Raw genomic sequence first — 24,171 nt, 5'->3', positions numbered from 1 at the left:
CATGTAGCAAGTGACGGAGATGATAGACGGCGCCACACGCGTCACTGACGTAAGGATTCATTTCGCTCGATTATATTCCTTTCTTATCAATGACCACTCGAGACCAACCAGTCATGTTCGGTCGGGATCTGATTATGAGGCACGCCGTAATTAGGGACTCCGGATTAACGCTGACAACCTGTTGTTTTTTAACGGGCATGCTCCTCAATCTAAGCACGCGAGCGTCTTGAATTTCGCTCCCATAGAAATTGCGGCTGCCGTGGCCGGGACCAAAATCGCGACTTCAAGCTCTTGTAGCGTGACGTCATAGGCACTGGGCTACCGCTGCAGGTAAAGATCACTGAACTGAAATAAGAAAGAGAGAGAGAGAGAGAGAGAGAGAGAGAGAGAGAGAGAGAGAGAATAACATACGCTAAGTGGAAGTTTATCAAATAACCGTTCATCTTCCATGCACTCACACGCTGCGGGTGGCGCTGAATATTCTTGCTGATTTAATATAATCATGAAACTGCGTTCGGCGCACACTCGCTTAGCGTAACCTGGTTTTAGACCTCGCATTTAGGCTCTTTAATGTTCGTTAGAGCAGATTTTTCAGGGATAACGGCACCTAAATGCAGCAGGCAGACATGCAGACACGCAGGCACGCACGCGAGCTCGCCAACGCACGGCCTTGCAGGTTCGCTCTTTATGCTACGTGCATTCTCTACTGAAAATTTTCAGCCAAGCCCGAGAGACCGGTATCCTCCCCCTCGCGCCCTTCCCATTTTCCTCCGCGCACGCTATGCGTCTGGCTAATTCCCCTCGCGTTAATGCTTCATCGAAGGCAGCAGCAACTGCGAACGTTGGATGCCGGAAGCCCGGATCTATGCGCACGAGAAGCCAGACTAGCGCCTGTCGCAAACAAAGCCCCACTTTGCCGACATGGGACCAGCAGTTATTTAAACTTGGGAGTGGTGAGATGAAAATAAGAAGAAGAGGAAGAAGAAAAAAGAAGGCAAAGATGAGAAGTTGTTCTCAGGCTGCGCAAACCAACCTATACTGCTCGTAGTCGGTCGTTATTAAAAGACTACGGCAGCACTCAACACCGTCCTGTAAATAGTTAACGCGAGCTTACATGCGCGCTACGACCAGGTGTTGGCAAGCGTCTATTAAATATAATGCGTCTGGTGGCGCGCCGTCTAAAATAAAGTTGTCGACTATGCAGGAGTGTTGTGGCATAAAAGGCTAATGGCTCCTTACATAAAAATGAAAAACAAAGACAGAAAAAGGAAACAACGCTCGTCAAAGAAGATTATGCAGAGGTCGTTAGCGGGTAGAGATCCACCGTGCAAATACGGCGATAAAAGAAATCGAGCGTTGCGTACAGGTAAACAATTTTGACTTTTCGAGAACTCGAAGCTAGCGGAGGATTAGCAGGTGTTCCTGATGCGCTTAATTGCTTACAGTTGAAGCAGGAAGCGGTAGTAGGTGGTGGGGCGCTGTTAAGAGGCAGGGCGTAAAATGCGGGTAGCGCAAGGTCCACGAAAATTATTTCGCCATCGCTGGGCCAGTTCGCTTGCATTAAGGCGTAGAGCTTTTGAAGAAAGGAAGCGTGGCCGGGGCTGTTCATAGTCGCAGTGCGGAACAACGAGATAGCCTCCGTCCTGTCCCATTCTTCTTACCGCGAATTTTCTATCGGGACGTATCTTTAGCGAGAAACGCGTGACAACGCTTTCAATAGTATAAAGGAGTATCTTGTTTCCGATTAGAATTTTTTTTATGAAAAGGAACAGAAGTAACGTACAAACATATAAAGTTAACGTGCTCCTCGGTAAGTTGTTAAAAGCGAAAGGAAACGCAAAAAGCAACATGGCATTCACAACTGCGATGGCTTATAACAGCACCAAAGAAATACCAGTGCCATGTGCAGTTCTTGGTGCAATAATGCAAACATAATCAGCTCCATCAATCTGGTTACAGGGTGATTAGTTTTCTTATGCAATCTGTTTAGGGGATGCAGTCATTTTTAATAAAAGTGCCAAAGCAAGTACCGCACTTCGCTGGCAAAATCGACGAGCTGGTTTTAGGGAGGCATGAACTGTTTCAGGCGCACGCGATGGCGTGATGTTGAATTAAATATGTGTGCAATTATGGTGGGACAAACGAGGTGTAGACACGCGAAATAACTACCGGCCGGAGATGTTTCCTGTCGGTAGTGCTGAGCTTTGCACAATGCGCCAAACGTAACGTTTCATACAATACCTCTCGTTCGATATAGGCTTAATAATCGAGTTCTTACAGCTTACATTTATTCTTCGGCATTGCGGAGGATTGTGGCTATTGCGTGCGTTTTTGTGCGATTCCGAGCTCTAATCACGTTTCGTGAGGAGGAGGAGGAGAAACATTTATTTAAAAAAAATGAAAGGACAATCAGGTGTCTTTCTGCTTGTGCGGGAGGCGCCCTTAGTCAAGGTCTCCTGCGGCTCTTGCTGTCTCCCGGGCCCGCCGCACCAGTTGCTGCTGGTTACGAGGGCCCAAACTAATCAGCATGGCCTCCCACTGCTCGGGTGGGTATTTACGGGGCCGCCTTCACGTTGGGGAACGCTCATGCGGTGTGATATAGGGAGGCGTAATCGTTACAAAGGTGACATTTGTGTGAATATAGTGTAGGGTGTGTTGCGTGCAGTCTGCTTAAATGGGGTATGTATTGGTTTGTAGTTGTCGCCATGTTACGGCGTCTTCACGTGAGTGGGTCTTGTGTGGAGGTGGGTATTGTCGTCTGTTCAATCTGTGGTGTTGTAGTATGGCGTTGTATTGTAAAGGTACGGGCTCCATAGATGCGGCCGTATCCCTCTCTTGTGGCGCCCGGGAGGCATGAACTCGGGCTACAGCGTGCGCACGTCGATTTCCACGGAGGGACTCCTGTCCTGAAGTCCACACTATTTCAACGTCGGGAAACTGGGAGGCTTGTTTGAGGAGTCGGTGGGCGATTGAAGATATTCTGCCTCTCGCGTAGCTACGGCAAGCTGCTTGGGAGGCAGTAATAATTGTGACGTACTTGTTGGTCAGGCTAGAGGTGATGGCCAAGGCGATGGCTGTCTCCTCCACTACGAGGGCGCTGGCAGTGTGGACCGTCATCGAGACCACCTCTTGAAGGTTATGGTTGACAACCCTGGCCGTCATGGCTGCTTTGTGGGAGTACTGCGCGCCATCTGTGTATAGTGCGGTGGGGAGACTGCCATATTTTGTCTGCAGAGTTTTTGCGCGAGCTTGGCGACGATCGGCATAATGTTCCGGGTGCATGCTTCTGGGGATAGGGGCTATCTTGATGTGCTCCCGGAAGTTGGGGGCCAGATGGATTGCTTGTTCGTGGCCTTTGCCGTGTGTGGGGTAGCCTAGGCGCGCTAGGACTGTTCTCCCTGTTGGTGTGAGGGCTAGGCGTTCTCGTTGGCTTGTGAGGTGTGCGTCTATAATTTCTCTTATAGTATTATGGACTCCTAGGGCTTCAAGCTTGAGTGTCACTGTTCCCGGTGGTAGGCCGAGTGCTTGCTTGTAGGCTTTCCGAAGAAGTACGCTCGGATCATTGTACGTTTCGTGAACAAGGATCTGAACAAAATACGTGTTGACGACTGACAATTTTCTTAACGACAGGTCGTAGGAGCGCAGAGCTCCCTGCTTTAGCTAGCAAGATGTATCTTTGAAAGTCTTCTGCAGCCATTTTATTATTGGTTCCGTGGGGTGAACTTCAAGAACCCGAAATAGAATGTACTGAACCGTTACATAATCTCGTTGCCTGGGGAAATGACATCGCGATGCTTGCGTCCTGTAAAAGACACTTTGCTGTTGCACTTTTGTGCATGCAACAAAGCCTACTTGTTTGGATAAGGAGCTCTATTTTATTCTGTCTGCCGTTGAACGCTTGCTTGCTTGTGGCATCATTGTGCCGGCGTGTACAGGATTCAAGACATTTGTCTAAAATGCGAGAGTTGCGTAATCCTGATTTCGCTATCCAAGTCGTGCAAATTCCGCGAGATTTCTAACTCGCGCCGTCGATGAAACTATAAAGGAAAGGAAAAAAAAGACAAAAATAAATTGAACTTGAATAAACCGAGAAGAAGAAGTAACACAAGCAATTTCCTCTGTGTTGTCCTTGTCATTTTTCTTGTTTCGGTGTTTTCTTTTCTCTATTAATATAATATAATATAATATAATATAATATAATATAATATAATATAATATAATATAATATAATGTAATATAATATAATATAATATAATATTTTCTCTATTATTTTAGATAATTGAAATCAGAAACGCTGTCATGTTGAAAGTAGCTTACACAGCTAAGGATGCTGTCAATTAAAGCCGTTAGGACGTAAAAAGCGCACTGAATTCAGCTATGATGTTTAGCTCTAGAACAAATAGGAGTTATGTAAAATATAATACGTTAATCAAGAAAGTTTCGCGCTAATTTTATCTGCTTAAGTACAGTGTCAATAAAGTTTGTTAAACGAAATGCACTATGCATATTTGTTATGAAGTTGCTACAGAAAACTAAAGTAATGTTTAACAGTCTCGGAAGAGAACAGCAGTTTACGATAGGTAGCGAGGCACTGGAAGTGGTAAGGGAATACATCTACTTAGGGCAGGTAGTGACCACGGAACCGGATCATGAGACTGAAATAACCAGAAGAATAAGAATGGGCTGGGGTGCGTTTGGCAGGCATTCTCAAATCATGAACAGCAAGTTGCCACTATCCCTCAAGAGGAAAGTGTATAACAGCTGTGTCTTACCAGTACTCACCTACGGGGCAGAAACCTGGAGGCTTACGAAAAGGGTTCTGCTGAAATTGAGGACGACGCAACGAGCTATGGAAAGAAGAATGATAGGTGTAACGTTAAGGGATAAGAAAAGAGCAGATTGGGTGAGGGAACAAACGCGGGTAAATGACATCTTAGTTGAAATCAAGAAAAAGAAATGGGCATGGGCCGGACATGTAATGAGGAGGGAAGATAACCGATGGTCATTAAGGGTTACGGACTGGATTCCAAGGGAAGGGAAGCGTAGTAGGAGGAGGCAGAAAGTTAGGTGGGCGGATGAGATTAAGAAGTTTGCAGGGACAACATGGCCACAATTAGTACATGACCGGGGTAGCTGGAGAAGTATGGGAGAGGCCTTTGCCCTGCAGTGGGCGTAACTACGCTGATGATGATGATGCTAAGTTGTAAACTAGTTTTTTTTTATGCAGGGAACTTTATTAAAATGATTTTCGCGGTTGCCTAATGACAGCACTACTATAAACAGGATTTTTAATGAGGCTGAGAGGATTGAGTCACCGTCTGTGACCCGGACTGGGTGACCGATCGATATCCCCAGTGGACTTTCTATTCTCCTTTTGATATTTATCTCCCCTTTTCTCTTTTCCCAATGTAGGGTAGCCAACCGGGCGTAGTCCTGGTTAACCTCCCTGCCCTTCATTTATCATTTGCTCTCTCTCTCTCCCATTTAAAAAATAAATCAAGGTTTGCCTCCAGATAAAGCTTTCTCTCAAATTACAGCCATTGGAACTGAAGGAAACATAAGATAACGTGACTGCGAAGAAATACGCGAAGCGGCAACTTTTGCCGCATGACATTGAACACAGGAGATAGGGGCACATAATTTTTGCACTGATTGTTTAAGGCGAAATGTGATTAAAAAGAAAGGACAGACGTATAGCGAATCGTAAGCAAGAAGCAAAGATCGAGACAGTGCTTGCAATCTTGCTCCGGACTTGACCACATTTCGAAATCCTCGACTTTCGCTACTATAGAAGAAAGAAAAGATGTAAAAAAAAAATGAATTGTCCTTCGTTCACCATTGGCCGCGACTATATCGCCTTCTCCACGGCATTTAAGCGCTTTCATTGCGACTGCAACCACCTCTGGTAAGTTTATTACGGCTCCTCGCGATTAGCGTGACAAACGGGCGCATTCTCGAGGCATACGTCGAACGGAGGAGGAGCAACGGGCCGCTAGTTACCACGCAGCGGCGCTAAAGTGCGTGGAACGAGCTTCGCGAAGGGACGCCGGCGGGTCCGGGAACGAGCGATCTCCGTTTGCCGGAACCCTGGCGTTTGCCGGAGCGCGTCTCATCGACGGTGTAGATAATGGCGTCTTCGCGCACCTCCAGATCGGCACGGAGCCGCCGCTCCCCCCCCCCCCCCCCCCCCCCCCCCCCCCCTCAATAAAAGAAGAAAGAAAGAAAAAGAATTACGCTAGATGCGATGGCCGGTTGGGAGAGATATTGTGAGTGGTGGCAGGCGTGAGGGGGAGAGAGGTAGTGATAGAGAACACGAGAAAAAAAAAAAAAGAAGTAAACGGGACAAAGAGAAGGAGAAGGAGAAGCGGCGTTCGAGAGCACCGGACGCGGGGTTGATAACCGCGATTAATGCAGGATCTCGCGGCTAGCGGCGACCATAAGGGAATGGGAGAGCGGGTGTAGGGGAAAGTGGGGGGGGGGGGGGGGGGTGGGAAAGAGATTTATAGAACGCCCCGTCGAACGGATTCGGCGTGCATATCTTGAGCGCAAGCACGTGCCGCTACGCTTTTCGTGTCTTGCGAGTGCGGTGCACTGCGGCAATGCGCTGGGGCAGAGGAGCCGCGATCGAACTCCGCACATCTTTGGGAGAAGGCGCGGATTCATGCGGACTGCATCGGCTCGTGCACAGGGGCGAAGTCCCGCGGGAACGCGTCCGCGCGGTAATTGCGAGTTCTGGGCAGCCGGCGTACTGCAACCTCGCAGCGTGAGGAAGCTTAGCCTTTAGTCAAAGCTAATCCTTTCTTGACTAAGGAAGTGGTGGTTACTTTTCTGCGCTGTCTCCTTAATGTGCGGGGATAACGATGCAGTATGTTGCGGGTTCGCGGTACAATACTGCTAGTTAGTGTGGCAGCGAACTTGTTAGCGCTAGTTTGCGAAGGTAGCAGTGCTCCGTCTTTCCGAGCTGAATACGAACACACTCGAGTGTAAACAAGCTGGCGTGCCAGATGCTAAACCATTTAGATGTCGGAAAACTTTCCCGGGAAGACGTCATACAGCGCCTAACAGTACTTGTTTTTCTTTCCTTGCGCCGGCAATACGAATAAGCTTCATCTTGCGTTGTAATAGAAGTTACGGGTAATGAGATGGACTATTGTATAGGAAGGAAAAAGTGATTAGTCAGATTCTGTAGCGAGGGCTTCCGTTCGGAAGCGACCGCAGTTCAGGAATTGAAGACAAGATGATTAGTACTGGTTCTTAGGCTTGTTTCAAGGGATAATTAGTACACATATATTATATTAGTTCATTGCAGGCAGGCACAAGCGAATCTGCGGAGTCTCCGTGACGGTGTTGGTGTTCATTACATTATGCCCTACGGAGGAACAGGAATGTAATTGACACTGTAGCATGACCTACGTGCGCGAAGAAAGAAGGAAAGGAAAAAATAAATAAACACTATTTAAGGATATTTCTTTGTGGTTTATGACTCGCGGTTAGACTACAAGCGGCGCGAACCGAACAAATGCATCACGACATAAACACAAGTTAAAAAAGTTAGAAAAGAAAATTAGAATGTCTTCAACTGGCTTTTGCTCTCATGAAGTAACTTTAACCTATGTAGCGTCATTTGCAGATTCATTAAGCATGTCAGCCAGTGTTGCTTGATACATTCTGGCGCACGTGGTTCTTGCAATATAATGAGGGAGTTAATCAAGTAGTCGGTTGGCTTCACGTTCATGATGCACTAGCTTCCTTCTTTTCTTTTTTTCTCTTGTTTTCCTACTTACGCTAGTTGTGCCGTCAACGACGAGATATCGTGCTATCCTGTTCTTGGAGCTTTTATTTTCCATTTATTTTGGGCTAAAAATCATCGACGCCTTTTTGTTCCTTGCGTTCCCATTTGTCCGTGTTCTGTTTTTTGTCGTAGTTTTACTTTAGTCGTTGGGATCTGCCGTCTTATTCTTTGTTTTCTCTTTTCTTCCCTTCTTTATTTCTTCCCCTTCTATGTTTTTATTCTCTCCTCCTTTAAGAGCAGCTGGACTTGCTAGCTGCAGCTGCCGGCTCTCTTCTTTTGTTTTCGAGCCTCGAAACTTAATGGTGATGACAGTGACAATCAATCAATCAATCAATCAATCAATCAATCAATCAATCAATCAATCAATCAATCAATCAATCAATCAATCAATCAATCAATCAATCAATCAATCAATCAATCAATCAATCAATCAATCAATCTCAATCAATCAATCAATCAATCAATCGACTATCGTGGTACCCAGGAACAGCTATGAAGCCTTCCCCCCGCATTGGTAGCCTTAAAAATGATTTCCCAAAATAAAGTATACAGGAAAGGCAAATGTGGCAGACAAAATATGAAATAGGGAAACAAATACTAAAAATATACAAATTGAACGCACACGTTCATATATATGAAACACGAAACCTTTGTGAAACAGTTAATTGAATACTATACAATTTATTCTATTCTGCACGGAGAGTTTTGCACTACAGCGATTACGTGCCTGCCGGGCAGGACGCTGTGACCCCCACCCAAGTGTACCACATGACCGCGCATTGTACATTCTGTGGGATTGACCCCTTTTGCTATGACATTGTCTCTATGGTCGGCGCGAAGACTAGGGTGGCTAGATTCTGGAGACAGTGCCATGATAAACTGCACTTCGCTAGACGAGAGAACGACCAAGCAGACACGCCAAATCCCGGCAACGAATGCATAGAAAGGTTTCGTTTAAAAAAGGAGTTTTGCTCTTGATGACGTATACTCTTGCAGCGAGAATTTTTAGGTACCATTTGTTCTACGACTGGGTAATTCCGTACGAAACAATGCCAGTAGCCAGTACTTCTGTCGGGGTACTAAAGAAGTGAGTGCTGTTCCGTGTATGAGCTATTCGGCAAGACAACAGCAGCAGCGGGGAAGTTGAAGGAAGAGGCAAAGAAAGCTTCGCTTTAGATAACGTTTGAAAGATTCGCGCATGCTGATGCTCGTACAGGTGCTATTCATCTTACTTCGTTATTAGTCCTAACGTAGTGACAGCGGCCTAACCAGCTCGGCATTTTCATTTTCACTAGAGCAATTCAAGTGCTCAAAGTTCAGTTGACACAATTCCTCTCAACAGCTACAGTGCTTGCCCGAAGTGCGCGTCAGCTATACTTTTGGCCTTGCCACACAACGAACGCGCGGAGCTGGTGTTCCGCGCCCCGCGCGCAAGGCTGCACAGAACAAGCAGCTGGGTGCGACAACTATAGGAGCCGCGCTCGACGCCAAAGTCCGCGGCGTCGCCCGAACAGCCTCCTTCTACGGTGGTACCGGCGGCGGCGGGGTGGCCATCCTCTGCGCGCTCTGCGAGAGCCGGTCGTTATCGGCGCCGATAAAGCCCCCGACGCGCTTGCTCTCCAAGCGGTGAATGGATTCGGAACGCGCCGGTGAGAGAGATAGACGCCCAAACAAAAGGAGCAAGACAGAAACAAGCGAGCGAACGTACAAAATCGAGAGAGACAAGACGAGAGACAGTGCACACAAAACAACGGGCGGCGAAATAACGGAGCCGGATAATTGCCGTCGCCGCCAGAGATTGTGGGAAGAAGGGACGAAGAAGGAAAAGGGAAGGAGTAATGGGTAGCAGGGTGGCGTAAAGGCGGCCAGCGGGCGGACTATAAGTGTGGCATTCGAAGAAAGCTCTCTCTCTCTCTCTCTCTCTCTCTCTCTCTCAGTTTTCCTAACTCCCTTTGCTGGGCTCTTTGGTTGGAGGAAGCAGACGCGGACAAGTCAGCGCGTCGTCGGCGGGGCGAGCCAGAGCAGCCGATCCGAGGAAAGGTATTAGAGCCGCGATAACTTGATTGGGGACTTGAAGGCTGAGCCAGAGCAGAAGGACCTGCGAGGCCTGCTTGCTTCGTGGCGGGGTTCGATATAGGAATGGACGACGTTCTTGGATCAGCTTTAGCTCGGAGGTGTTGCTCTCTCTCTCGATTAACGCAGGCAGCTCTCGGCCTGGTGTTTCTCTCGTCGCGGCCTTACTGCGTGCGCGCACGGGCTTTAAGGAACGGTGTGCAGCTGCGCTGGAAAAGGAGGACCCGCGAGAGTGGCGCCATAATTGACTGATTAGCGTCTAGTTCGGCGAGACGTCGTCGCTTGCACTCCCTTATTAAATTCCGTTTGTGTTGCCCCTCGAGGATGCACTCGCATAGCACAGGGTTAAGGAAGCGTTCTAATACTCTCGATTGTGTTGCTCTGCGATAAATTCATTCCTTGCGTCAACCATCGGCGGAAGTACTGCTTATTTCGCAGCGAGTCTGTGCCGGAGCCTCTCGGGTCGGATTTCGACGCTTTTCGCTTGTAAGGGGGTTTTGTAATTGGCAAGTCCGCCTTCGCTAAGAATATGTCCAGCAGCAGGATTGGCTATAGAATTTGCTCTTTGGCACAATTCTCGTAAGAGCCCTTTGTCAATACGGGTTCTTTTCCACAGGCCTGTATGGAGTGGGCGCTGTGTGGAACGCGCACCTTGATAAAAAGAATCTGGGGCCGAATTCAATAAGATTTTTGTTCGTAAGTCCTGTTTTTTCCTGGCTGATTGCCTTCGCTAATAATATGTCCTACATCCCTATTGGCTGGCACGAACGCCTTTAGCGTAAGAACGTTTTGTGGATACGGGCCCTGGAGCGGAATTCACAAAGCCTTTCGTTGGTAAGTGCTCTTCGCGATTAGCTGGCTGCCTTCACTAATGTTATGTTCAACATCAGCATTAACTGGAATTCGCTCTTACGAACAATTCTAGCTGAATAGCTTTCTTGTGAATACGGGCCTTGGCTCGTGTTCAGTAAAAGCTCTCACGCTAAGATTATCCGTAAAAGAATGTTTCTGCCAATCCTGACGTTGGATACATTATTAGGAAGGCGGCCAGCCAATGGGAAAGAGCACTTGCAAACGAAGACGTTTGTGAACTTGGATCCTATGCAATAAATACTCTCTTTTGATCTTCATCTGTACACAGTAGCCTGGCAACAGAGGCTGTTTGGCTTGTGCGGAATGAGCATCACGCAGAATGTCCTACTGAACAAAAAAATTGTTATTGGTTCTTAGGTGTGTGCCAAAAAGGTGAAAAGTTCGCGTCGATTTCTCTAACGTGTTCAACACTGGAGACAAATGTTCGCGAAAGCGTGGAACGATATTAAATTTCTGGCTCGAAAAGTTCAGACACGTAGATTCCCTCTTAAATTATCGCGTTAGTACTACTAAAAGCTTCCACTTCCTTCGCTTTTAAAGTAAATGCTAACAAGGACAAAAAATGCGCTGCCTGGATCTCCGACTTTTTTTTTTTTAGCACCGTGAGATAATAGGGCGAAACATAAAAGGCGGCTTGCCAGGCAAGGTACTTTAAGGAAGCGCAGCAACGACTTCATTTCACCGGCAGCCCATCAGGACTTCGACAGAAGACGGAGGCGGCGGGCGGGACGATCGAAATGAGTCCTATTTATCGGCTCCTGCAGGAATGCGCTTTAATGCGACGTTGACAGATTAGCGCCGCACTATGCCCGCCATAAGGAGGCCGCCAGATGCCTTGCGAAGGAATTTAACGCAGTCTTCCCCAGGCGCTCTCTCTCTCTCTCTCTGCTCTCTCTGCGAGCACGATTCTTACTCGGTGAGCCTTTCGCTGGTGGCTTATATGCGAGTGCGTCTCGAAGCAATGCTCACTCGAAGCCCACAGTGTTCTTATCTTTTCTTTTTTGCGAACTGGTATTTGCGCGCATTCGTTCCCCAATAGGACTAGAATTGTAGATGATAGGTGAATTGAAAGAAACCCTGGAATTGATAACACAAAAGGCGAGGAACTTTCATTTCGTTTCGAGGTCTGAGAAGTCTGCAAGTGTGCTTCAATCGTGATGAAAAAAAAAAGGAGAGTCCTTTTTTGGAAAGCCCTCCGACAACAATGGTCCGTCGAGTGGAAGATTCTATTGTGCGGCAGTGGGCAGCGTATTCAGTGCGCTTGAGCGGCGGTTGCGCAAGATACTTCAGTGCGGTCCAACGAGCAAGTTGGGTAAGGCTTCTTGAAAGCGATGGAGCACGCGACGAGGAATAAGGAGAGAAACAATGAGAGGGAAACGGGCAGCATAGCGCGAGTACGCAATAGCACGAGTACAGGGGCAATAGCGCGAGTGCGCGATGTGTATGTACTGCGTAGCTGCAGTAGCCAACGCCCGTATTTTTTTGCAGCCGGAGAGGACAACAAGCCACGTAGTGAAACTCATCCGATTGTGCCAGCTGAGTTTTTAAAACGGCGGAGGGAGAGTGTACCTGTCGCGGCTAGCCTTAGTGTCTCTGTTAGCGCCATGCTGCTGTAATGGTCAGCAATTCTACATAAAGCGCCCACCGACAGCTCTCGTCTATTTATTATCAGCGTTCCTTTTTCGCAAACGCCCTCCGCGATTAGCTACTGACGTGACAATCAACTGCTTATCGCGCCGATTGCTATCATGTGTGGCAGGCACCCCAACTCCAGTCACTCAGGAGATACGGACCCAGGGAGCTGAATTCACCAAGCTTTTCGTTCCTAAAAGTTGTTTTTCACAGGTCGGCCGCCTTCACTGATGATGGGTTCCCTGTTGCTATTGGCTGGTGCTTCTCCTTACCAATTGATCTTTAACATAATAATTGCTTCGTGAATTCAGGCCTTTGTCCCCTGAAGAGTCTGTACACAGGGTGCCATTGTCTGCGTAAAATCGAACGCGAAAAATTCGAGGTAGACTAGAACGCCTTTTTTTTGCACCTTCCACGTGCGTGCGCGATTGGCCTGACATTTCATGGCGGACGCGACCTTTCATGCCGCAGCATGTGCGGCAGGAGGCGCCACGGTGTCCCCATGCATTGAACTAACATTCCCGTCTGAAAAAGCTCAAAATACTTACTTCTCGCTAGCTCGAATTGATATGAAAATACGCGGCAGTATTCCAGCATATCACTTCGTGAATGACTCGTGACCTTAATGTGAGCGTAATTGCGTGCATTAATCCCGTGAACGATGCTTCTACAGTATTGAGAAGATGTTGAGAGGGCATAAGTATCATTGGATCCGCGTTTCGTTTACGTTGCCAGCAGTGTCTTCATCCTGTCTTATTTACAGTACTACATCTTATCTTCACAACCAAAAATGCAAAAAAAAGGGCTCAACAGCGGTTGGCATCGAAGAAAAACAAAGGTTTCGGGTTCGTCTTAGCGTACCATGCGGTGACCTTCCCTTTCTTCGATGTCAATTGTTGTTTAGTCGCTTTAACTTCATCTAGGCCACGTTACCCTGCTTTAGTGCCATCTTACTCTTACATACAGCCCTTTACTTAACCTTTGCTTTCCATTATCTTTAGAGTGCACTATCTCCGGGATCGACCCATATTTCTCATTGAGTCAAGCCAAACTTACGGTTCCGGTTTTAGGCGTGCATCGGGTTTGCGTTCTGAGTTTTCGCTCCAATTACGCATTATTGCTGTTCCGCACATAGTTATACGTTAACTCCGTGCGTCTTTTGCGTTCCAAAGCTTAATTTCGTTGTCGTACGTGCACTAGAAGGCATCAAATCGTCTTATTTGACGAGACGAAAGTGGCCATATACTCATATCCAACGAACCCTAAATCGACCTGAAGTCAACAAAAAAGACGTTGTCTTCAAAAAGCCATTAAAGAAAAAAGAAAAGAGTATACACGAAAAAGTGTTTCATAACAAAACTTAAGAAAATCAGGTACCGTCCTAATACCTAGATAACCATGCCTGAACTTTAGGTGAACTGAGATTTTCTGTTTTGTGTAAATGGAAGTGAGTTTTATTTTAAGCGGATGAACGTATGCCTCTTTTCTTTCGAATATTATTTTTTCCATTACGTCGACATAAACGAACGCTTTACGTTGCAGGACGCCCATGACCTTGTGAGATCGCGAAGTCTGTTCTAAGCAAGAAATTTGTCGAGATGATTATGCGGCGCGCCTTAGAGATTAGCGGGGCTTGTCGAGAGACATCGACCTGAAAAATCTCATGGGGACTCATTAAAACTCATTCGCACGCGGGCTCCAGCTTAAGCGATTCACGGGGCATCAAGCTGCCCCGAATTTCCTTAACTAACGCTATGCTTGTGTTTGTGATTTCGATTCACGCTCTCTAGGTGTAGGTTTTCATACTGAAATTACATTATGAACTTCCTCCTTCGGTGACTGGTCACGGTAATTCTGCAGTACAGACAACCATATTCAGTGATACGTTTTAGGCTATTTAACTTAGCTGATCGCACCTTGATAGTTTTAACAGTCGTGAGAAAGGGAATCGAAAACCCCTTATCATCTATCATTGTCTATGCGCTCTGTCAGAATTATACCAGTTTAAGGAATAATGTAATCAGAATGCTGTCTTACTCAGAAGTAATATAGAACTGCAGTCACGTACAGAAATGGCTGCCATGCAGGTACAAACCCTGCTATAAATAATTCTAATAAGAAGATCTAACTACACGGGGCTTCTTTAAATGTATATTTCATGCGAATTATTGCACAAGATATACAAGTACATACGTATATGCATTTTCTTTAAGAAAAAGTCTGTGGCTACAAGCTCAGGATAAGCTTCTTTATTGAGGACGTGCTCAAAAAACAAACGCTGGTTTTCTGTAGAAGTTCAAGTAGTTGTTCTTTTCTCTTTGTCTGTACATTATTTTTTACTAGTTGCAGCAGTAATCGCAGTGGTGCCCGAATTGCGTAACGTCGCCTTGCAGTTGAGATGTTCGGGACTAGACATTCTAAATTCGCCGCAGTGTCGAGGTCATTAGGTTGGTTTAACTATCAGCCAGCTCTGTAATAGTACGCCGCTAAAATTCGCTCTAAGTAACAACAGATATTCAAAGAACGAGACCAATCATGAGGTTAGTTAAGAGAGCGTAATACAAAAGGTCTGAAGCTAGGCTTAGGAACCTGATAGCTGGTAATCCATTAATAATGTCTGAAGCTGGCCTAACTTTAAACCATACAATGCATCATGCCCGCTTGCGTTTCTGGACTTGGAGGATCGATCGCATAAAACTAGCTACACAATCCTATCTCTACGCACAGAGGTGGTGTGATGAAATAGCTCGCACGGGCTTTCAAACTTCTCTTACAATTTGAAACTTTGCTTGACTCGGCTAGTGATTTGGCCTCTTTGACGAAGTGAATGGCTGCCGTTATGGCGCTGTTCGACCGTGGGCCGCTATCGGGGATTGTTATCTCGGGCCTCTGGTTTCACCGCAGTGCCAATGTGCTCGCCGCGTGTTGAAGTTTAGCGGCCATTTCCTGCATAAGAATGGGTCTAACGCAATACTTTAGGGAAAACCGTGGCTCCTGATGCATATAGCTTATGACGTCACCTTCTACTCCAACGAGTGTCCCTGTACTCCTCACCTCTCCTACCCCGTTGCATCCTCCGACGCCCAATAGCATTTCCGAACTTAATAATGAATCGAGCCTTCGTTATTATGAAGAGAATTTCATTTTTGCCTTTTTGTAATCATAACGCCTTCCTAAGTGAGCGTTCTTCGCGCCCTGCTACAGCACCAGCCAGCTATTGTAGCTGTCATGATAATGTTTAGTGCCATGATAAGTTTTCTACGTTAGTGAGGTTTTATGCGCTTTGCGGTGAAGTAAACTATTTCAACAGACTGCTCACACTTTTCAAAGGTCATGCACTGACTCATTAATACGCATATTTGGTGCACATTCGCAAATCTATGTCAAGTTCTTAGTATATTTATAGAGTGCGTGTAGAGCGTTTCTTTTCTTGTTAGCCGTTGTGAGAGGTTTTGAATATTTGTATTATATATATATATATATATATATATATATATATATATATAGAGTTATCTCGCTTAGTGTTTCCTTTTGTTTTCAGCTACGACTTTGAGATGGCAGGCTATTTGGTTGTCAAACTTCTCGTGATGTCGCACTTAATAAACCACGCGTAATGCGGCTGGAACTACCGTACTGCTGGAGGAACTAGCTCACCAAAGTGAAGGAGCAGCCACAGCACAGCAGCACTCCATGGTTGGGCGGGCTTGCTGCGCTGCCCCGGACTCCTGAAGAGGGACTTCATTCTGGCTCCTTCAGCATCCTCGGGATGACGTCATCAGCTTCCTCCCTGGCGCCACTTCGCCGTGCTGCTCGCGGCTGTAAGCTCGACCTGCAAAAGGAGATGCAAAAGAGTTACGTTGTGCGAGGCGAGAACAAAAACGAGCTGGCAAAGAATGTCGTGGCATTCCTTTTTCAGCACAAGTCACACGTAAGGCGTTTGCCTATATCTGGAGTTCAGATTTCAGTACCTGTTGTTGATCTTTAGCTTAGCCGCGCAACACTTTCTTCTGCATCACTCTGTTCTTTCATCTCACTGTCCAACGTGAAAAACAGTACGCGCATGAACCTTAATTGACACTGTCAATATAGATCTTATGGCTTCTCACAAAGGGTAGCTTCAGCGCGCGTGGCAACACCTCCTCGATTATCGGCACTGCGAAACGGCATTGCAAAAGACGCAGTGTATGCGGTGTCTTCACGCCTTCTTCTTAGCAAAAGATGGGGATGCGAGTGTACCTGCCACGCAGATAGTGTGGGCTATGGCGTTCTTCTGCTTCACCAGGTCGTGGGTTCGACATCCGGCCGCCATGGCCGCATTCGTCAAGCGTGCCGTGAGACGCGGAGTGAGAAAACGCTCGTCTAGTTAGATTCAGGTGCAGAAATTGTCCAGCGCCTCCAGTGAATCTGTTTGTGTTTTTATTTCTGATCTCTTTTATTTTAGCGTTCTTTGCAAATATTCTGCCTTCTTTTCCTGCGCACTTCCCGCCTCCTCCCCTTTTGAGCAGGCACCTTCGCGAGGACCAGTTGTCAGCGTGTCGCTCGTTCATCGACGTTTCTCGTGATAGTAATAATGATTATGTAAGACAGTCACACAGCTGCGGAAGGAACGAGTTTTAATTGGTTGGGGAATTTGCAGAAAGAAAAGACGTATGCATGACGAGGCCATTGTCTCGGTGCATCCTAGGTGGACGGGACGTCAGAAGCTCGATAGCAGTCTGAATAGATACAACACGGCTGTCTGCTTCGTCAACGGAAGCATGCACGAAGAAGCCACCGACTTTGTAAATCGTTCTCTTTTAAATTTTTGTATCATGGGCCTGGAACGTTTTATTCGCACATGGTTTGCGAACGCCGCGACAGAAATAGCAGCGCGAAACAAATGTTCGCTTCGGTCAGCGAAGAACAACGGTGTCATGAGCAAGAATAAATGTTAGCAATGCCACGTTTGTCAAGATCGCCTTGAGAAATCCAGAGCGCGCCTTGTTTGCGCGCCACGTGGCTACTGAGTTACCTCATCTCCCCAATTATAAGGCCGTCGCCGCTGTCGACACGGTGCCGCGGCCCACACGAGCCAACGGCAAGATCACAGCTGCGCACACAAGACGGCACAGTCCTGCTGCAAGTTTTAACGCTCGCAGACGCCATGGCAAACACGGTTACCCAAGAGTGAAGCAGCACCGTCGGACGCGCCTCGCCTCCACGACCGTCAGTCAAGAGAGCGCGGCGCAACAGGGCAACGTGAGGAGGCTCTCGAAATAGAGACAGCGCCAGGGCTACTCCACGAGCAGTCGCTTAAGGCTTCGAAACCGGAGGCGTGCACGTCTCCAGCCAGCAAGGAAATAAAAAGAAAGGAAGGAAGAAAAGAATGAAAAGCACGGTGAAGAAACACTCGCGCAGTCCCGCGACGATTCCATTACTTTCCTCAACTGAGGAGGGGCGCTCCACCGTGGCACGCAACTGGGAGTTGGGGAAGGGAGAGGGAACCCTTCCCTTAAACGCGGGAGCATCGCGTTCTCCCGAGTTGTGCGCGCGCCGGGCGATATGCAGGTGGTGCGGTTCCCACGCGGGTTCGAGCGGTGGCCTGCCAGGGTTTCTCAAAACCGAGGACGAGTCGGCAGCGCTCTCGAGGACGCAGGGGATGAGAGTGAGGAGGCGCTTCACAACTCAGGTTCTACGAGGCAGAAGAATAAATATATAGCGGCAGAAGAGATGCGTGCGAATGTGGCGCTTCTCTTGTTTTTTTTTTCCCTCTCGATTTTCTAAAATAGAAAAGAGGAAAAGCGAGAAACAAAAGACGCCGGGATGCAGACAACGTTCCCGCTTTGGCTCTATAGCTGCGTTGTTACTCGCTGCAAAGACGGGATGATGCTGTTGCTCTCGTACTTTAAGCACTCCTGCCCCCCCCCCCCCCCCCCCCCCCCTTCTTCGGCTTCCCCTTCTCGTCTTGCGAACGTCTCCCCGCTTTCGATGTTTGTTTTTCTACGCTTTCACTTCGGCGCTACGGCCATGTTATCTAGCGGACGGATCGTCTTGTCTTTTTCGGAGAAAAGTGAAAGCTCCGAAATTGTTTGCGTGTTGTCGACGACTCGAGCGCCCGTGCGTCGCCAGTATACCGTCCGCCGTCGACGACGCCTTTCCCTGCGCGGGGTTCTGGGCCAAATTATGCCGAGCGGAGAATATTGACGCTCCGCGTGCATGTTCGCAGCTGCTCGGTTCGCCCGAAAAAGCGGGATTACGCCCCGCCTCGTGTTCTCGTGCGCTACTTAAATAAGAAAACTGATGCGAAAGGAAGATTTACTCCGCGTGGAGATGGGAACAGCGTTTGCGGTGCCTGAAACGAGGCACGACAAATACTTTGTAGAGATTCGCTGAAGTGAAACCGGGCAAACTTAAATTCTAAATTCTAGTTTATTATTTGCTCTGCAGTTCGTTCTTTCCTCGCCCGTCTTATGTTTAACACGAGCATTGAAAGTCCGAACAGTAGTGACTTCTTCCTCAAGCGAGTTTCCCCACCGTGGTGTTTTTTTCCCGAAGGCCTAGGAATGACGAGGGAAAAGAGTTCTAGGCCGGCGGCTAATTGCATTCCTCCGACACACTGATTTGATGAACGTTTGCTGGAGCCCCATTATACCAACATCAAAGATGCCCAGTGGCGATAATCTTCGGCTAAGCCCGCCACACTAACCCCGACTGCTTCAACAGCCACAACACCGCTATACTGCCGTTCACATTTGAATATGACTATCGGAGATGGGCGCGAACTAATGTTGGCCTCCCAACACCTACACGAGAAGGATTCTCCACGCGGTGTCAGGCGGCGCTGGTTGGCGTGACAATGCCAAGTGGCAGTTTTACAATCAACCTAATAGTGATTCTTACGATTGCAGACTATAGCGGATTCACCATGGTGCATATTTTGCCTAACTGACAGCATGGTCGTCGCGTGTCGTGACGTGAATACGCCGACGCCAGCGGAAGTCACGTGCTGCCTGACCTGAAGAAATAATAATAAAGAAGAATACTAAGCTGTCACAGACTAACTTCTATTTACTCGCTGTGATCATTCATTTTCCTGTTTCGAGATTCTGCTACGAACGTCGAAGGGAACGAGGTCTTGAAAGGTTCTCCAAGACGTTGCCGAACCTAGAAGTGAAGTGTTCCTGACACCGCTCGTAAACATTTCGTGCTCGCGGAAACTCGCCTATACCTCCGTTCGAAGGGAGTAAAATGGCGCGCCTGAATCAAACGCGATGACTAGAAACATGACCTCAAGTTATAGACAAATGAATTTGACGTCGTTGCTGACTCAAATTTTCGCGCATGAGTTGCAGGCGCCGTTGATTATGACAAACTGCGGTGAGTCGAGTGAATGCTTTCTTCGAGTCGCGCTGAACAGCGTGGACCTAACTCAGGCAAAAGTTTAGGCCTCACATTCGCTCGGGAAAGATAAAGGCGCGTTCTGCGCAATGCAACCGCCCGGCACGTCTGAAAAGTTTTGACTCTCGCGTGTATTATAGCCAGCTACACCTCCGACCAGACAGTCAGCGACGTGCCGTGGAAAATTCCACGCCTTTTTTGGTAGGGTTCCGCTAACGTACAGCGAATATTTTCGCTTTCGCACCGGCTTACGCTAGTCCCGTTGCAGAAAACAACCATTATTCATCGTTGCCGTACGCGACGGCGCGCCAGCGTCTGCAGTTCGAATTAGGTTTATTTCGCTTGTTGTTGTTCTTGATGTTATAGTTCTCATCGTCATTGCTGAAGTAATGACAGCTGGGCGAGTTCGTGAGTTGATATGATGAAACAGCGAGAAGCGCGAAGAAGTCTATAAAACTTAGTTGTAGTCAGCTCTTTGTTCTGCCGCTTGCGACTGATGCGAGCCATGACACAGGATAATAATAATAATAATAATAATAATAATAATAATAATAATAATAATAATAATAATAATAATAATAATAATAATAATAATAATAATAATAATAATAATAATAATAATAATAATTTTCGTCTCTCCTTAGTGCCATGTCACCTTGTTATTGTTGCTGACGTACAGAGCGAGCCAGACGAAACGGAAATGGCACCGAGGTTAACCAGAGAGGAAGATCCGGTTTGCTAACCTACGCTGGGGAGAGTGGATATGGAGAGTTAAAGTGATAGGAAAGTAGAGAGAGAGAAAGAAAGAAAGGGAACACATATACACAATCACAGTTGGTTACTATCACCGCACAGCAGAGCAGCACTTGTAGCACTATACACATTAGTTCAGGCTACGGCCGCGCGTCCAAGTATGTTGTCCTTAAAAACTGCGACAGTGCCCTCGTCGCCCTCCGCTGCGATGGCTTGTGATGTTGACATTCTGAAATGATTTCTTCTGTTAAAAGTGCGAGCGATCGTCTCTGTAAATTGTAGCGAGGACAGTCACAGAGAAGGGGCTGAAGCGTCTCCTTGCTGCCATAGTCATCACACGAGGTGTCTTCGGCCCATTCAATTCAGAGAGCAAAATACTTGTTGACGTATAAGTGGCTATAGAAATATATAGTATTGACGACATTTGCTCTGCACGAGCCCTGTACTGCCACCATGTCCCGCTTAGCGTGGGTGGACAAGGCCAGAGTCGTCTAAAAAAATACCGTGTGATCAGGTGTCTCGCTGTTTGCGAATAACAATGGAACACTAAGCACTCGCCCCAGTCCACACGCGGATAAGCCACACTTTCGTAGGCTGCGCCACTCTTCACGCATTTGTGAGCACGCGGCTGCTTTCCCGCTTAAATAAAAAGCTAAGACGACGCGAAAGCCAGCAAACTAAAGAAACGCAAATAGGAAAGGTGGAAGTATAACAGCGCTTGTAATGCATGCACAGTGTGAACAGCTTCCCGATGCCTTTGAAAACAGCTTCCCGAGGCCTCCCGTGCGTAATAAATTGCATTCAACAGGATGCACCTTCCTTCTTACCAAATTGCGGAAATGTTAATTTAACTTCGAAAGTAAGGTTTTGTTGAAGTACGTAACCGTCGCTTCGTCTTTCAAAAAAGTCTCACGCTTTCTTTATCTTTGGAGAGCCTGAATAACGTGGGAAAAACAAAACAAAACAAAACAAAACAAGAAACGACATACTGAGGTAAGTTTGTCCGAGAAACAGCAGCTTTGGAGGAAGGCAAGGAAAATTGATTAAGCGAAAGGCGCAAACCTCGTGCGCGCCACTTTGGTCCACTTTCGCTTACTAAGCGTAGATCGTATCGTGCCAAGTGCAACCGTGTTACATGGCAGCTCGCTCCTTTCCCGAATTCCTGTCCTGCTGCTGGAAAACTTCACGGTTTCAATATGTAAAACACCGCTGCTGCTTAAAGGTGCTTCGCTTTGAGGCCCGTAACTGAAGGGGAAGAAGTGCAACGTGTTTCAGATGCACTCCAACTCGTTGTAGGGAAAAACAAAAGAAAGAACACAACTACGGAGCAAACGAGGAGAAAAACACGGACTTCCTCGCCTACGTTCGCTATTTTGAATATGGAAATGAGGTGTTGCTGTTATCGCCCTCGATGCTATTCGAAGCTTTGCAAGCGAAGACACTGCGTCACCCAATTCTTTAGTTCTTGTTTTTTTTTTTCTCCCGTGCACGCTCTTTTGAGAGTTTCTCCGCCAGAGTGTTACGACTTTCTCACATTAAAAGTATGTATGCGGAGAAGCTGTCTTCTGCATGCTGTCAGAAGGCTGTCGTTCTAGGAATTTTAAAACGACCCTTAGAACACAAAAACATAATAACAGAAAGGAAGCGACACGACTAGGCCTGCTTTCATCGCTTTCTTTAACATGTGGCATAAATAGAGAGTAGAATGCGAAGCTAAACGGGAACATGCCCAAGAGGGAAGGTAAATCCGTTATATTGGAGACACGGATGCTTTAAATAAGGGCTGAACAGATAGAACTAACGTTCGCTCCAAAACAAAACAAAATAACAACAGCAGCAAGAAGTATTAGAATTCAAGTTTGTTTTAATTCACGCTGGCACGTTTTTATGCCGCGGATGCCATAGTTCATTCTACACGTTTTGGGTAATGCCAAGGTATAATTTTCAGGCTGCTTCGTGCTACAGATGTGAGCATCACTGGCAGTGATCAGTGGTTAAGCGGCTGTGACATTCAAAGGAGGAGTAACCCTATTTATTAGGGACCAACTGAATAGAATTAGCGTCCTGGTCTTTAGCATTACTACCGATTTTGAGTTATTGACATACTATTTTTTACTGCTTTATACGCGCGATGAAAAACAAGCAGCTACGAAAATTTTCTTACAAGAATATTTTACGCTGACAACAATGAAGCCGTGAATGAAAAGAAATGTGAAAGCGATACAGACGTAGAAAACACAGACACGTAAGTGTGTATTCGGTGCTTTTGTGTATACAGGCTTACGGTTATAGGTGTAATGATGTGCTGTAAGCTGAGTGTCATAGATGCGCCGTCTGCTGATTTCGAATTGAGGAGGCACTATTCTACGGACGCCTTGGGGACGGTAAAAAAATGGCTGACAAATGTAAGCGCGCAGTTGAATAAAGATATAGACCTTCTTTATGAAACTTCACGTCCGAAGCTTCCACTGTGAGGCCCACATGGCTCCCTTCTGCTAACCCACTTCTCCTAATTGGCTATAGAGCTATCATTTAAGTATAATTTTCTCTCTTTCTCTCTTTTACACGTGAGTTACACGTGATGGAATTCTTATTCCCAGAGTCGACTCTGTCCGTGTACTAGGCATGATTATTGAATGCAATGGGTCCAACAACCTCACGTTGGCTAGAATCACCACGAAAACGGAAAATGTAATTAGGCACATCAACAGACTCTGTAACAGAAGGGGAGGCTTGAAGGAAGACAATCTGCTAAGACTTTTCCACGCCTTCCTTATGAGTGACATCATTTATGTAGCAGCTATGCTGAATTGGCACACTTCTGAGAAAAAAAAGTTGAACATCCTCATTCGGAAAAGCATCAAACGGGTACTCGGCATCCCCCTTACCGCCAGTACAGAACGCCTCTATCAAGTGGGAGTGCACGATTCACTGGAGGAGATTATCGAGGCGCAAGGATCGGCCCGCCTGGCTCGGCTGTCCTGCTCCTCGGCGGGGACAAGAATGCTCGCCATTCTGGACCTTAACCCAGTACTTGCTGAAGAGAGAAGGCATCGAATCACTGACGAGCAAAGAGAAAGCATTTACGTTGCGCCAATCCCTCGCAATGTACACCCGCAGCACAAAGGGGGAAGGCGTAGGACCAGGGTGATTACGATCCTGAAGAAGATCAAGGACGAGCCCTTGAGCTGTCATCATATCGTCCGATTGCGCTTTCGAGCTGCGTCGGCAAAGTGATGGAAAGAATGATTCTTGCCCGCTTGGAGTGGTACCTAGAGCGATTCAACATCTATCCGGACGCCACGACGGGCTTTCGTCGAGGTCGCTCGTCCATCGACAACGTCATTGACATCGTAACCTGGGTCCAAAAAAAAAAAAAAGCCTCAAGCGCCTATCAGTGGCACTTTTTCTAGATATAAAAGGAGCATACGACAACGTCGCCCATGAGGCCATACCGAACTCACTTGAGACTGTTGGAGTTGGTGGCCGGATGTACCAGTGGCTTCGGGACTATTTGACAGAGAGGTGCTTTTTCCTACAGACCGAAGACGGCCCAACTTCAGAACGTTACATCTGCCGTGGTGTGCCGCAGGGTGGAGTGTTGAGCCCTATTTTGTTCAACCTCTTCCTGGTAGGACTAGCGGAGTACCTACCGCAGACTGTTCATGTCT

The 24,171-nt window shown here is 47.1% G+C and overlaps 1 protein-coding gene across 2 annotated transcripts in view; it reads right to left on the bottom strand.

The window, feature by feature from the left end:
• Positions 1–24,171, bottom strand: part of LOC126531328 (neuronal acetylcholine receptor subunit alpha-10-like) — a 354,454-nt gene that overhangs the window by 53,155 nt on the left and 277,128 nt on the right. For both annotated transcript variants that reach the window (XM_072288417.1, XM_050178828.3), the window contains one exon: positions 16,025–16,199. In XM_072288417.1, the coding sequence (XP_072144518.1) occupies positions 16,025–16,112 (88 nt within the window). In that variant the 5' untranslated portion in view covers positions 16,113–16,199. The remainder of the gene's footprint in view (positions 1–16,024; positions 16,200–24,171) is intronic.

This window comes from Dermacentor andersoni, chromosome 5, assembly GCF_023375885.2.
Source record: "Dermacentor andersoni chromosome 5, qqDerAnde1_hic_scaffold, whole genome shotgun sequence".
Lineage (NCBI taxonomy): Eukaryota > Metazoa > Arthropoda > Arachnida > Ixodida > Ixodidae > Dermacentor > Dermacentor andersoni.
Note: the sequence above shows the minus strand (reverse complement) of the source record. Positions and strands in the feature narration are given on the sequence as shown.